General features: G+C 48.7%; 1 protein-coding gene across 3 annotated transcripts in view; it reads right to left on the reverse strand.

The window, feature by feature from the left end:
- Nucleotides 1-14,031, reverse strand: part of LOC135987872 (chromatin remodeling regulator CECR2) — a 99,989-nt gene that overhangs the window by 14,720 nt on the left and 71,238 nt on the right. For 2 of the 3 annotated variants that reach the window (XM_065633127.1, XM_065633118.1), the window contains exons 3-8: nt 9,910-10,093; nt 9,027-9,166; nt 8,304-8,408; nt 7,639-7,688; nt 5,310-5,479; nt 4,484-4,561 (exon numbers count right to left, since the gene is read on the reverse strand). In XM_065633127.1, the coding sequence (XP_065489199.1) occupies nt 4,484-4,561; nt 5,310-5,479; nt 7,639-7,688; nt 8,304-8,408; nt 9,027-9,166; nt 9,910-10,093 (727 nt within the window). The remainder of the gene's footprint in view (nt 1-4,483; nt 4,562-5,309; nt 5,480-7,638; nt 7,689-8,303; nt 8,409-9,026; nt 9,167-9,909; nt 10,094-14,031) is intronic. The other variant, XM_065633136.1, reaches the window with a different exon arrangement.

A 14,031-nucleotide genomic window follows, 5' to 3' on the forward strand; every position in this document is an offset into this window, starting at 1 on the left:
TTGGGCTGTTGACACTCCCACAGAACACCTCTACCCCTTCCAGCTAGCGGAGTCCTGAGTTGCCAGCATGAGCAGAAAGGACTATTCTGCTATGAAACACGTAGGACTTAGGATAGGAAAAGACACCGGCACAGCCTTGCACCAAGGTATCATTTGGAGTGTGTTCCCTTCCTGTTTTAAATATGGGCCACCACATTTCTGCATGTTAATCTCTCCTGAACTAGCTCTCACTTGCTTGTTTGGACAGTTTTCCTGCTGGCTCCCCGACCAGTTTTCTCACTGAAGGATGCCTGGCTCTTTATTGCCGTGCTTCCTCACCTCCCCACTGCCAGCAGCCCACAAGGCTCTGTGTGACCCCTCTTAGACTGCAGGCTTCCCACACCAGGGATCACCTGCTCCTGTTTCTCCAGTAAAGTGCAAGGTGTGTATCTGGCAGTGTGGTATTACCTTTATTAGATGAATCTAATTATAAGACAAATGAATTGGTCATCCACCAGCCACTCCCTCCTCTTTGACTTCTGCAAGACCAAGGTACGTGTGCCTTATCAGCAGGCAGTATCGACCAGAAAAGAACAAAGTCCATACAGTTTTCTCAACCTTCATTTCCAGGGAATAACCAGCAACCACCACCTAGGCAGAAGGCATTTCCTGAGGATTAGCGATCAGCTGGAGTCCCTTGGCTGCTGCTCAGACCATCAACTTCTCCAGGCCCATTATTAATCCCCAGAAAAAAAATCTGGCACCATGATTACTATTTTGTCCTTGTTTCATTCCATAAAAGCAGAACCTTGGAGTGTTTCAATAAATGCCTAGAGATGCTGCCTGGTTTCACTGTACCTTCATTCCCCCTCTGCCTCCCCTTCTGCTACGCAGCACTGCCCTACAATCTCCCCCTGCAGCTCCCCGTGGATGAACATCGTGTATTATCTGCCTGTCTCCAGCAGCAACAATATGCTAAGAGAACTATGTTTCAACCACCAACAGCCACAGAGAAGTGTCCAAAAAAGCGTGATGGGACCCCTGATGACATTAGGATCATATCCAGCATTTTGGGACACAGTGGACAGAAAAGCACTTATTGTGTGCTGATCCTTTTTAGGCAAACCCCAATAGCACAAGGGAACTCTGCCCATGTATTTTTTTTCTTTTTCAGATCTTTGACAAATACTAGTACTTCACTCTTCTACTGCTTTCCTAGATCAGCCAGCTTCCCCTCCCATTTGGTCTAGAGTTAATTTCTCATCCCCTCATTCCATCCAATTATTCCTAGTTACGCTCTTCTGGGCAAGCATAAATTCTCCTCTTCTTCAGCCACATTCCAGCCTTTATGGGCTTTCCCAGACACTTACACAAAACTCCTGTGTTTCTGTAATTAGGTTAAATGTTTCCTTATAAAGCAATTCTTCCAGTAGCTCCCTAATTATTCCAGTTATCTCTCTCAGATCTTTCCTCCAATTGATCAATATCCAAACACCAGGATGCCCAGGACTGAAACTGCTGTGCCAAGTACAAGAGGTTAAGGATGTACAGAATCAGGTTCTACATTTCCACTTTTGATTCTTTTTCATATCCCTTTCTGTAATTGCTCTGCCATCTGATTTCCTACTCATGCACTGCAAACTACTTCCTTTCAGGCCAGATCTTGACCACTGTCAGTTTCCCTCAACTTTCTTGACTAATCTTCAAATTGCAGTAGGAATCAAGAGTCAGGTTCTGCAGCAATTAGGAAGAGAAAGAGGTGAGCGGAAACCAGCCACCAGAAGTTGGTACACCAGGATATTTTATTGAGGATGTGACCATCAGCCTTTCGATTCTCCAGCCCATAGATCTAAGACTGGCGTGCCACACTAATTTCTTCAACGGTTGTTGTGCAGGTTAGCCCTTCCCTTTCCCTGGAATCACACAGCTTCCATCATTCATGTCCTACAGAGACATGTACACAACACCAGAGCCACAGTGCTCACACCAGGACCTCTCCAAGCCTGCTGGGTGCATTCAGCACCCTGTACTGGAATGGTGCAACACAGAATCCACAGCACGTTCCCCATCAGCCCACCACTAATACAGCATTGGCAAAGCAACGGGACAATTTGAAGCAAAGAAGAGGATATCATCCTAGGAGATCCAGAAAGAGAAGACAAGGGAAAATCAGAAAGCGCAGCGCAGTAACCACCAGGGACTGCAGCAGGTGCCCATGACAACTGCACTCTCCCCCTGCAGCGCTTGCAGGGCAGCGGCAATGCTGACACAGGCTCTTCGAGATGCTTCAGAAATAGAAATAATGTGATTTTCAGAGATAACGACTGCCTGGCACCCCACTTAAACCTATGGAGGATGAGGGTTCTCAACTCAGTTAAAAAAGTAAGCAAACACAAACTCCTACTAGATGTGATGGAAGCAGATGCCTATCGGGACAATAAGAACAAGAACCAAACACAAGTTAAACTTCCTTCCTAAACAAAGAGGTGGCAAAGAGATGTTTCTTCAGCTTCCTCCCCACTTGAAGGATAAAAAACACCCCTCGCATCTGCGACCGCGGCATCACCACCTTCTTCCCTCCGCCAGAGAGCACTCCAGGACACAACATCACTGCCTTCTCCCCCTGAGACCCCAAAAGGGTCAAACTTCTGCCTTTTGCTTTGCTCTCCAGACAGTGGGTATCAGACTTCAGGAGCAGGAGGCCAGGAGACGCGGGTGCCCCGGGCGCCCCGGCCCCTCACCCTCCAAACCTTCCCTGCTCCGGTTTCCACGGCGCTGCCCTAATGAGGGTGCTGCTCAGGCGGCTCTTTAATGAGGAGCTAATCTGAACCACCTGTTGAGAAATCCTCCGCAGGATTAGGAGCCTACGGAGCAGTTGTATCTCAGACCGATGCGGCATCCAGCTCGCGGAGCTGAGAGGAAGGGGTCACCTCTGCACCAGGCTGAAGTTTTCTCCCCCAGACTCGCCTGCTGCCCACCCCTCGCTCGGCAAACAAGTCATCAGACATGCTGGCACCTTCCCTGGCTCCCCCGCGACAGGGACGACTGCCACATCCTGATGGGGAGCCACTGCCAGCGTCCCCACCCTCATGCTGGCTGGCTCCCCATGCCTCAGCACAGCGGGTGCTGGAAGGGCCCCCCACTCGCTGGAAACGTTTCACTGGCCCACAGGCAGCAATTAACAGCCCTCTGCTGCCGCAGACCTGGAGCACCTGCGGTACTGATTAGCATCATTCAGGCTCCATGTGTTTCCCACTCCCCTCCTCCTCTGGGATTTCTGTTGCCTGTGAACAAACACGTGTCCCTGTGCTTCCTGCATGGTGGGCTTTGCAGAGAGCAATTCTATCCCCAAACTGACCATTGCTGGGGTCTTATTTTCCTCTCGGCAGGCTTTCATCTGCAGTATGATGAGAGGTTCTTCCTTCCTTTTATTTATCTATTCTAAGTAATTATATTTATTGCAGGCAACTGTACTTTCTGCTTTGTTTTGTGGGAACCCCTGACCCTGGCTCACGTAGAATATTCCCTGCAGTTTAATTTCCAAGGGTTTGACAAAACACCAGGTAACTACATTTTCATTACATTTACAGCAAGAGATTATGCCATGGCCTGATAGAATCAAACCCATTTCTTCCTCCAAAGCTAATCCCGTGTTGCCTGACCGATTGCTTTGGGTAGCAATTGCCAGTTCAAAGACCCCCCATCTCCACCATACCGTGCCCCTGGCTGTGCCAACGTGACTATTGGGGGCTGTGTGGTGAACTGGATCAGAAAGCTTATCTTTTGTTAAAAATAACCCCGACCAAAGAAAAAGGTTATATTTAACTCCAGTCATTTTCCTGGGTTTGGTTCACTGCACAGACCCGCAAAAAGCAGTGCTGTTACCGTGATGGGGTGGAGAGGAGATGAGGGTGAAGAGGCATGGAAAGAGCCGTTTCAGTCGGCAAGGCTGCAGTTTGATAAGCATTTCTTTAAGCAGCCTAAATTGTGACTTCCATTTCCAGCTGACCCCCTCCTAGCTCAGCTCCGTACTGCATCAGTCATTCTTCTCTCCCTCTGCGCTATCTACACCCTCATGTGTTTGCAGCCTCACGTTTTCCCCTTGGCTGAATTTCTGTCATTTCCCTTTGTAAGCCGGTTCTTCTAGCTCTCTCATCCTTCTTCAACTTTTCTTTGAACTGCCTCGAATGTGCCAGCACTTTCATTGAAGTGGAATTCCCCAGACTGAGCGCAGATTTCCATATGCAGCTGCACTGGAGTCTGCGGCGGCAGCGAGGCCAGTTACCTCTGCGATGCAGAGGGCAGCACCTCCCTGCTCGCCATAGAAACCCTGAGTGTCAGCCTGCCTTTGACAGGCATTACCACCCATCTCTCTTTCAGCACAAGCACTTTCAAACCGACTCCTTCCCACTGAATAGCGATGCTGCGGTTTATTTTTTTTCCCCCAGGAGGCATCTGCTCTCACCTCCCTCCGTCGTCCTCCCCCTCACACTCCCCCCCTCACCTCCTGCTTGATTGGTTTGATGGGCTGATGGTCAGACATCCACCTGGGAGAAAACTCTGTCCGCTGCAGACGCTTCTCCTGAAACAGGGTTGAGAGTGGAGGGAAGGAAAAAGAGAGTGGAGGAAATTAGGGCACATCAGAGATAGTGGCAGGAGAAACTCTGGGGGTTAGAAGTGACCATGAAATCCCTATTAGTTTTACAAGGGTAGCAAACAAGCAAACTGAACTCAATCCAAGAACATCATGCTGACTGCAGAGCACATTTTACAAAGCCATCTAGCTGAAGGATCCCGTTCCAAATCTGCCCCACCTGAAAACATTCAGTTAACGGACAATACGCTTCGGAGTTCCAGGGCTCTGATGTAGCAGCTGAAGCGGACTTAGCTAGGACAGCTGAAGCAGCCACTGCCCCTTCAGCAGAGCCGGCTGCAAAACGGCAGTAAAAGTGGAATGAGAGGCAGTTTGCATAGAAAAGCTAGGCTGTAAATCGCCACAGTTCAAAAGCAGACAGAGATTCCCTGCTAGCAGAAAAGGGACACAGAAGTTGGCTGAAGACAGTAACCCCTTCAGACATCCTACCTACGCTGCTGTGCAATCATGAACCAGATCCTTAATTATCAACTCTAGCCCTGCCACTCCATGGGGGAGAGTCTTTCTCCCCATACACAAGCTGAACAGCCCCCACATCCACAACACCTGCAGGCTGGACCTGGGGGGAGCAGGACAGGGTGACAGACTGCTTGGATTTAGCTCTCCTTCCATCAGCAAACGTCCATGCTCTTGGAAGCGGTCAAAGAGAGGTAAACAGGATGTCATGTCTCCTCACCTTCTGTGCAATCATGTTGCAGATCTCCGGCAGGAAGTCTTCACTCAAGAGTTTGTAGAGCTGCCGCTCTCTAAGGGAAGTCCTCTCTCTGAAGCTCTCTGTGACCTGCCTCCACTCCTCTTCCGTCTGACACAGCAGCCACCATGTCCCACGGCCAGGCCCTTGGGACCCTTCAACAACATGAAAGGATGTTATCTCCACAGCACTTATGACTAACAACTTTACTTTATCCCTTCTCCTCTCCTCAGGGCTCGGGAAGAGCAACAGATACGGTCAATGGCTGCTGTTACGAGAAACATGTTCTTCATATAGACCCAAAGCTCTCTTGATCCACCAGCAGCACTGCTGACTCCTCACGCGACACCGAAAGGGATGCCAAGACACAGAGGAAGTACACAGGTAAAGAAGTAATGGTGGCGCTTTGCAACACATGGGTAGCGTGACACCCCTGTAGCAAGCCTCCATTCCAGTTATGACAGACCAGAGAAAAGGATTTAATTTGTTTCTTGTAATGGAGACTGTCAGCCAGAGCAGGACATAGGGTAATGCAAATGTTTGATTTAGTCTGGCAGCAGAATAAAAACATTGAAAATTAATGTTATTTGAAATAAGCCAATTTTTTTTTTTTTAGCACTGAAAACCTTTGCTGCGGTGAATAAAACCTCCTGTTCTCCCCAAATGAAACATTTTGTTTGCAGGCACTTGAAAGAGCAGAAGAGGAAGTGAAGGATGGGCTTCATCGGTCTGCCAGATGAGGGGGAAGTTCCAAAAGTTCACATCCCAGCCCTGCTTCATCCAGAGTGGGATCTGAAGCAGATCCCCCACTGCTCTGAAGCATGTCCCAACTACCAAGACACTCCGAACTGTTCCGCCTTGTGTGAAACATTTGAATATTAATTGTGGAGGAAGGACTGTTCCGCCTTGTGTGAAACATTTGAATATTAATTGTGGAGGAAGGACTCTCTCGTGTGGTGGTTGGAACACCCACCTGGAGAGGGGGAATGTGGTTCCTGCTCCGCAAATGTTTACACAGAGCAGAGAAGCCTCATGGGTTACAACTTGCATGCTTTTGCCCTGGGACGCTCTGTAAGCAAAAAATGTTGTGGCCCATTTTTGGGGAGGGGGGAGATGTTGGTTCAAATCCCTTCAGGGTGAGGGGTTCTCAGCTCCCTCTACACTTTTCTAGATCTAACCACAGGCTACTGGAAAGCAAGCAAGGGTCAACACCCCCACTGGCAGATGTCACGTAGCTTCTCACTGCATTTTCAAGCAAATTAACTATGAAAAATATAAAGAAGCAAAAGCCAGAGTCCTTTTCTCTCTGACTCTGACCCTTTTGTGGATTTGAGCTGCCAGCAGCTCCAGCGCACGAGCTGTCAGGTTGGCCCAGGAAGGCTGGAGAGCTGCAGCCTCCTTCCAGCCACCTCCCCTCTGTTGGCAACCTCCGTGCCGTGGTAGTGGCCCAGAGCAAGCACAGGCCAGCTCCAGGTCACAGGCCAGTGTACAGCTTAACCTGCCCTTGGCTTCGGCTCCAGTTAACATACTGGGGACTGGTAACTGAGGGTGAATGATCGGATAAAACCCCCAGCCCTTCACTCACTTCGCTCCTGTTTTGCTGCCCAGCTCTGGAGCAGCTGCTAGGAAATCTGGAGAGAAAGGGCAAAGGGAAGGAGGCACAGGAAAGGAAACGCCACCCTTGCCTTTTGTTGTGGGGGCTGAACCCCAGGGTTATGTGGAAGCCAATGCATCCTCATGTATGACAAGTGAGTCCCAGCCCCCTCAGACTCAGATTCCCGTTATGTTGCCAACTCTATTTCTCTGCTTTCCTTGCTAACCCTTAGGTGGGTATCCCCAAGCCATCATTCACGGAGTTCAGTCACCCAGTGACCACTGGGAAGGTGAGGCGAGGAGAATCAAAAATGTTCTTCCTTCTCTATCTCGGCATCACTGAGCCCACTCTCTTCCCAGTCTGAAAAAATGCACTCGCTACAAACAGGGGCTTGTGTTCACTTCATCCCTGGAGGAGCAAGGGCCATTCACAGCCCATTTCCATCAACTTCAGTGAGTAGGTGAGCCCCCAAGGCCTAGTGTAACCCAATACATTACATTTCTTCATCCCAAACTAATCCACAATAAGATATGAAGTCCGCAGGTGCCCAGGCTCCCAGCTGCAAGGAAGCCTCTGATGCCAACCCCTCCTTCCAAACTCAGCCCCAACCACCAGCAGAAAGACTCTCTCTTTCTTGAGAAAGCCATTTCTCTGGACTTTGATAATTTAACAGCCGTGTTAGCTGATGGTATCAACCCTGACCCGGCAAAATCTCTTTACCATTTCTTATCTGAGTCTCACGGATTAGCAAGTTCTCTTCTGCCTTCTCCCTACAAAAAAGAAAGAGGAGTGATACAATAAATACATTACTTCACATCATCAAAATGCAGGTGCTTATGAGGAGCAGAATGGGGGATGCAGCCATTATCCAATACACAGCAAAACCACGGAAAAAACCAGCATGAAGAACACATGTTCAATATATATATTGACATATATATTTATTATAGCCTTATAAAATTCTAAGAAGTGAAAGGTGCAGGCTGGAGTTTGGTAAGGACTGTATTTCAGTTCTTACGGGAAGCATCTCAGAATCTATACTGACTCGAGTGGCCAGGATTTCTGGCTTCAAGCACTGTCCAGTGAAAGCCTTCTTTATCAGGAGCATATCCCTTAACGCTGCACAGGGGAACTGCATCCGCAGTGAGGCAGTTGGAAGAGTGATACCCACTCTTTCACCCAACTTGGCTTCCAGCTCAGTCAGAATTTTCTTTGGAGAGTGATCAAAGCAGCCACCAAGTCTGAGCTTGCTTCACTTCAGAGATGCATTGAAATTATGGCTGCATGGTATATACATACTTATTGGGGGAACCCCAGAAGTACATTATACTTCCCTCTGGGAACATATGCATTTTATGTCTATTGCAGGAACAACCTTTCCATACCTCAGCATATTTTCTTCCAGTAGTTTTTTCCGCTTTGGGGGTCGCCCTCTTCTCTTGCCTGTTTTGCCAGGAACATTTGAGGTGTTTGTCTGCCCTCCACATCCCCTGCAAAATGGCAAAACCACCATGAAATATCTGCTGAGCAAGAGAACTGCGGCTGGCAGTATGGGAGAAGGGCTGGGAAATCAGAACAGCTGCTAGGAACCCAACCAAAGGAGGGATTAAATTAGAGCAGGAAGAGGAGAGGAAGAGGAGAGGAAGAGGAGAGGAAGAGGAGAGGAAGAGGAGAGGAAGAGGAGAGGAAGAGGAGAGGAAGAGGAGAGGAAGAGGAGAGGAAGAGGAGAGGAAGAGGAGAGGAAGAGGAGAGGAAGAGGATTCCCACTCTCTGGGAGCCTGATCTGGGAGCCGCCGGCACGGTGCAGGGCAGACGGGGAGGAATGCGGTGGGGCAGGCAGCATCGCTCCCACAGCAGGCTCTCCTGGTGCCACAAAGGCTGCAGGCTGGCTCCCACACAATGCACGACACAGGGCAGCTCACAGTCTGCTTGGCAACTCCAGTCTCGCCCCGCATCACCCCAGCCCTCTCCCAGGCCTCCCCCCGCTGCTGTCCCCGACACAACAGCAGTCAGACGGAGTCCCCTCCAGCCAGGCTGGCTGCGCCATGTCCCCCCCTCGCCCCCTGCACCCAGACATGAGGGGATATGGGGTGAGGGGGGGCTGTTACCTGTCTGGAGCCAGCTCTCCGTTTGTTTTCCCCTGCACTGGGTCCTCCTTGTACATCCGCGTGCCATAGAAGTACCAGTACAGGGCACCGCTGCTGTCCTCGCCCAGCGGCTCCACGCGGAGGCTGTCGGCGTCCAAGCCCTGTGCCCACCGAGAGCCCCCCGACAGACGGTGACAAGTTGAAAAGCGGCCACATTGTCACACAAAACATGACGACACCCCTTGGCAAACACCTCCCTCCGTCCTCCCCTCCCACCGTGCCACAGCAGCAGTACAGCTGCTCCTCCGGGCTGAGCTGGGAAAATGTTACTCCAGGGGGACAGTGACGTTTGCTCTCTGTCCAGGGAGGGATTTAAGATTGGCATCACTAATTTGAATGGCCTCTCTCATTTTAACATTTCATCTCTGGTGCTCCTGACAGAGAAGGTCTAATTAGTGCAGCGACGGTCACACACAGCCCTGAGAAGCTCCCTCCCCCCTCCCTGCCACCACCCTTCCCCCAGCTCCCCCAGTACACTGCAGCCCCATCCTTTCATCTCACACCATCCTTCAGCAAGGCGGTCTTGGCTCTTGCAGCCCTGCCATTACAGTTGGAGCATCTCCAAATTCACTCTTCGAAGGAAGAGTAGCCGATGAAGCCAATTTACTTAGCGACTCCCGTGTTACAAATGCATCTGTGCAGGGCAAGGGCCCCATGAGCAGTCCTGCACACTCGCCTTGGGTCCTCTGCAAGGCAGGGGAGGAGATGGGGAACTGCCGACCCACTGCACTGCCACCGAGCACCTGGCCTTAAAATACACTTAATAGCATCAAACTTTCTCTTCACTGATCTAGCCCAGCTCCTGCAGCCACCCCATTTCCCCCTTCCCTGCTACCCAAAGCACCTTGAGGAGGTCGAAGACATCATCTGCATCGAGGCGGTAGTCACAGAGGCGGTGCAGGATCTCGACTCGGGTGCGTAGAGGCAGCTCCTGGAAGGTGGACTCCCGCAAAGGGTTGGGTTTCCCTTCCTCCAGCTCCCAGCGGTAGTTGATGATGTCTTCCAGGTAGCTGTGAAATGTCTGGGATCTAACCAAGGAAACAAAGTCCCAAACACTCACTGTAGTTCACCATGGCAGATGCACCCGGTGTGACTGAGCGATTCGAACAAACACTACGGAGACAGCTGACACTTGAAGGACATCTGTGCCCCACGACAGCTATGGTTAACTGCAGCTCTGTAACTCAGGTTCCCAAACCCCAGCAATCTCGTTGCAACACAGTGGCATTGCACATCATACACATACTTACTGCTCACGGGATGCTGTATTACTGTTATTTCTTTCCAAGCTGAAAGAACAAGCTCAATGTGATCTCACCTCAGCCCCATCTCCTTTCTATCCCAATGGGCAGTGCCTTGAGCGAGCACTGACATCAGCTCTTAAATAAACCACGATGGAATGAAGCTGATGAGTCTGATTCCTTTCCGCCTCTCCCCATTTCATGCATGGACCCTCTTCTTCAGCTTTCCGTTCGCTTCTCACATCCATCACTGCCAAGCCCTGCTCCTCTCTCTACCTCTTAAGTAGTACTTCTGTCCAAGTTCAGCGGCTTGAAACTTTCCATAGTTGCCTCTGCCACCACCACCTCCTCGTTGCTCTACTGCTGTGTGCTTCCCAATTTGTGGCCCAAATTCTCCTCTCCCTCTGTCCCCAAAGGCGCTGCCACTTTCTGCTCGTTCCTGCACCGGTGCCTCTGGCAGGACATCTTCACAGCCTGACTAGTGCATGTGGCTTGGACCCTGTCCCACAACAAGGCTCATTCCCAACATGAGTGTACCTCAGCCTCAAGGACCCTCTCCTCTCTAGTCTCCCAGAAGATCAAGCTGAACACTCGAGCTCTTCATAAACACTGCTATTAAAACTGTCTTTCTCATTTGCTAGCTGGGCCACATGAAGTCCTCCTCTCATTGCCAGCAGTTCACCATATAAACCCCAAGGAAACACACATTTCTTACCATCATCTGGTATTGAGGGTAAATGTCCCCATCTGACACACATTAGATTGCTGATGGGGCTTAAGGCTAAAAGAACTCCTGTCTATATTTTAATGAGACTGAAGTCCTTATTCTGACTGCTGAAAATCTCAGGTGAGGGAATGAAAAAAGTGCTGGTGAGGCTGTGTGTCCCTAAATATAGAAGTTTCTTAAGATCTGTCCGTGTTACTTGGAGTCCTGAGCCTTGCCAGGCTCTCTCAGCCTGCTGGAGTTGTGTACCCTGAGCACAGCAACGGGAGACCCCCCTGTGCCCCAGCCATTCTTGCACACACGGGAAGTCCATATGCCGGCAAGAACACCACTGGGTACACATTCCCACCAGCTCTCAAAAAGGCAGCTCAACTTGATAGGTTTTTGGCACAAACAGATTACTCTGTATGATTAATGGAACCATGCCAGTGCTACAGAATTGCATTTGCCTGAGAAATTGCTAACTACTACAAAAGCTATTAGTTTTGAACAAAGAGATAGAGGAGTGCGATCCAACTGGAATAAGATTGTTAAAAGTCAACAAGAAGTTTAGCTATTACACAGGAGGCTTCGCTCATTTGGTAGAGACTGGACTTGGTTGCATGGACCATGACCAGACAGTGACCGCAAGAATGAAGGAATAGATGCTGCATGATTCCTCAAGCCATGTCCACCTGGCAGCATTCCTCTTCCTCCTTGAGTGGAGAGAAGTTGATGCAACCACCCTGCAGATCACTCCCCACCAGCCTTCTTCTTTCTGACGTCAAACGCAAGCTGACCTCCCAGAGATAACTCCTCTCAGCGGATGGGCATTACCAGCCATCTGGTTGTATTTAACAACAGATGCTTGAATGCACCTAGATCTAGTGCCTTCTGCAGCCTGGCATTTGCTCTTTTCTGTGTGACACAAGCAAAGCATCAGTATTTCCAAGTGTCATTGTTTTGCCCCACTAATATCAGCAATCAAAGAAATACAACTTGAAATGGTCCCTAACACTCATAAAGTTCAGTCAATGCAACAAAGGAGGACAGGTTTATGAAGCAATTTCTGTGCTGTCACAGGTGCTAATTTTAGGCTAAAAACTACAGCAACTATCCTTTTTTACAGATGAAATGTTCAATGCAGAGTACACCTACCTGAAGTGGCTGTGCATTCCCACAGTGCCTTCCTCATGTACCTTAAGACCCAATCCAACTTCCCGTAAGGACTTAAACTTGTCAAAAAGTAGGATTCTAGATTCTCTTTATAGACTTTTTATCTTTAGGAGTGCTATTTCATCATATACAGCTAAAACGCTAGATATTTACTGAAGCCATTGGATTACAACAAAAAAAACCAGATTTGACTCTAGCTTTCAGAACAGAAATAGTGATGAGAACATCTTTTCCTGAAAGCAGGAAAGCAACACCTCTATTTGGATGCTTCATTCATTGCATAATGGCAATGACTGTAAGCTCTCAGAGAACATCCAAGTTTCAGCCCACCAAGTTCAGTTGTTCAGCTCTGTCAGAGCTCAAGGCAGAAGATTATTTCATCAGATCCGATACAGAGGCTCTGGCTATTTCCAGTAAAATTGACTGAAAAGACAGTTTCCCTACGATCCTGAAAAACTAGTGGGTGACGTGAGATGCCAGGAAGAAGCAATAGAAGTAGCAGGGCTTTAATTGTTCCTATTTTCCTGGTTAAATTTTTTTCTACCAAAAAAAAGGGAAAAGCATGGCTCAGACATTTACTTTTACCACTTGCATGAGTTGACTTATCTTGCTCTACCATTTTGGTTGCTTTCAAAGAAAACTGAACCAGGAAGCCTTTCATTTCCAGAAGATCATTTGAAATCTTTCCCTATGTAACTCTCATTCCCCCTGGGGACTGGCTCTGTTGACTTAACCGATTTGGTGTGAGTTTGACTTTCACGTAAGTGGCTAACACTAGAAATTTCTGCCATCCACCCAATGTCCGATACATTACAAGCTCTGTCCTCAAGAGTACTTTGAGTTCCTACTCCCATCAATTTTCAAAGACAGCTACTGTGCATTTGTCGCTTTGAATAAGGATAGAAATGAGAACCAGAGATGGGAACCAGATGTCTCAAGGCATTCCCAATCACTCTCAATCTTACCCAATTTATATTTTCCCTCTTCCCCGGAGCCGACCTCTTTCCTCCAGACCAATTTGGGGTGCTCGTCTTCAATGTGGCTGCCACATCTACTGTTGGTCTCACTTAGCATGTCTCTATTAAATTTCCCTTTGAAAAAGGTTTCCTTAACAGTCCCCCTGGTTTGCATAAGAAAATCTGCAGGGAGCACAGCAATCTGCGAGAGCTCTGCCCTTGGGGTTCTTCCCTGTGCAAAGCAGAAATGCTCAGAACTGTTTAGCATTATCCATACAATTCAAAACCAAGAATGAGACAGACAGACCTGGATGCACTCTGTCAAATATCTTTTTTTCAAGCTCACAAACAGGACAGTCAAACACCCATAGGTGTGGCAAGTCCTACAGCATCTGCTGCACCTGAGAACATCCAAAAACCCTTTTATAAGTGGGAAGAAGGCAGGAATGAGATCACTGAGGTGAGGTGACAGAAGTAGCTCTTCTCCTGAGGTTCTGAGCATAACTTAGACTTGTAACAACACTTGACCAACAGAGGCAATGTTAAGTCAGTAATGTCCTTTCTCTACAAATTGAAGTATTCCTAAAGATGATGGACTGGTACACAAACACATTCTATCTCAGGGCATGTATCCAAAGGAAAATCAACTCTCCCTTGAAAGTAAACCGGGGCTCCTGGAAACAATAATACAAAAGTGTCAGACCACAGGCCACAATGATTGCCACTGTATCTCAACCACTTCTACCACCTTCTGTCATACAGCAAAAGCATCTTCTGTACAGCTCAATAACCAAGGGAAACCGTTACAGAAATCACCTACAAGAGGTCAGAAAAGTTACCCTGGAGTTAACTATAAAACTTCATCCTTCCCACAGACTGTCTTTTTCCCA

Source organism: Caloenas nicobarica, chromosome 1 (genome assembly GCF_036013445.1).
Source record: "Caloenas nicobarica isolate bCalNic1 chromosome 1, bCalNic1.hap1, whole genome shotgun sequence".
NCBI classification, from domain to species: domain Eukaryota; kingdom Metazoa; phylum Chordata; class Aves; order Columbiformes; family Columbidae; genus Caloenas; species Caloenas nicobarica.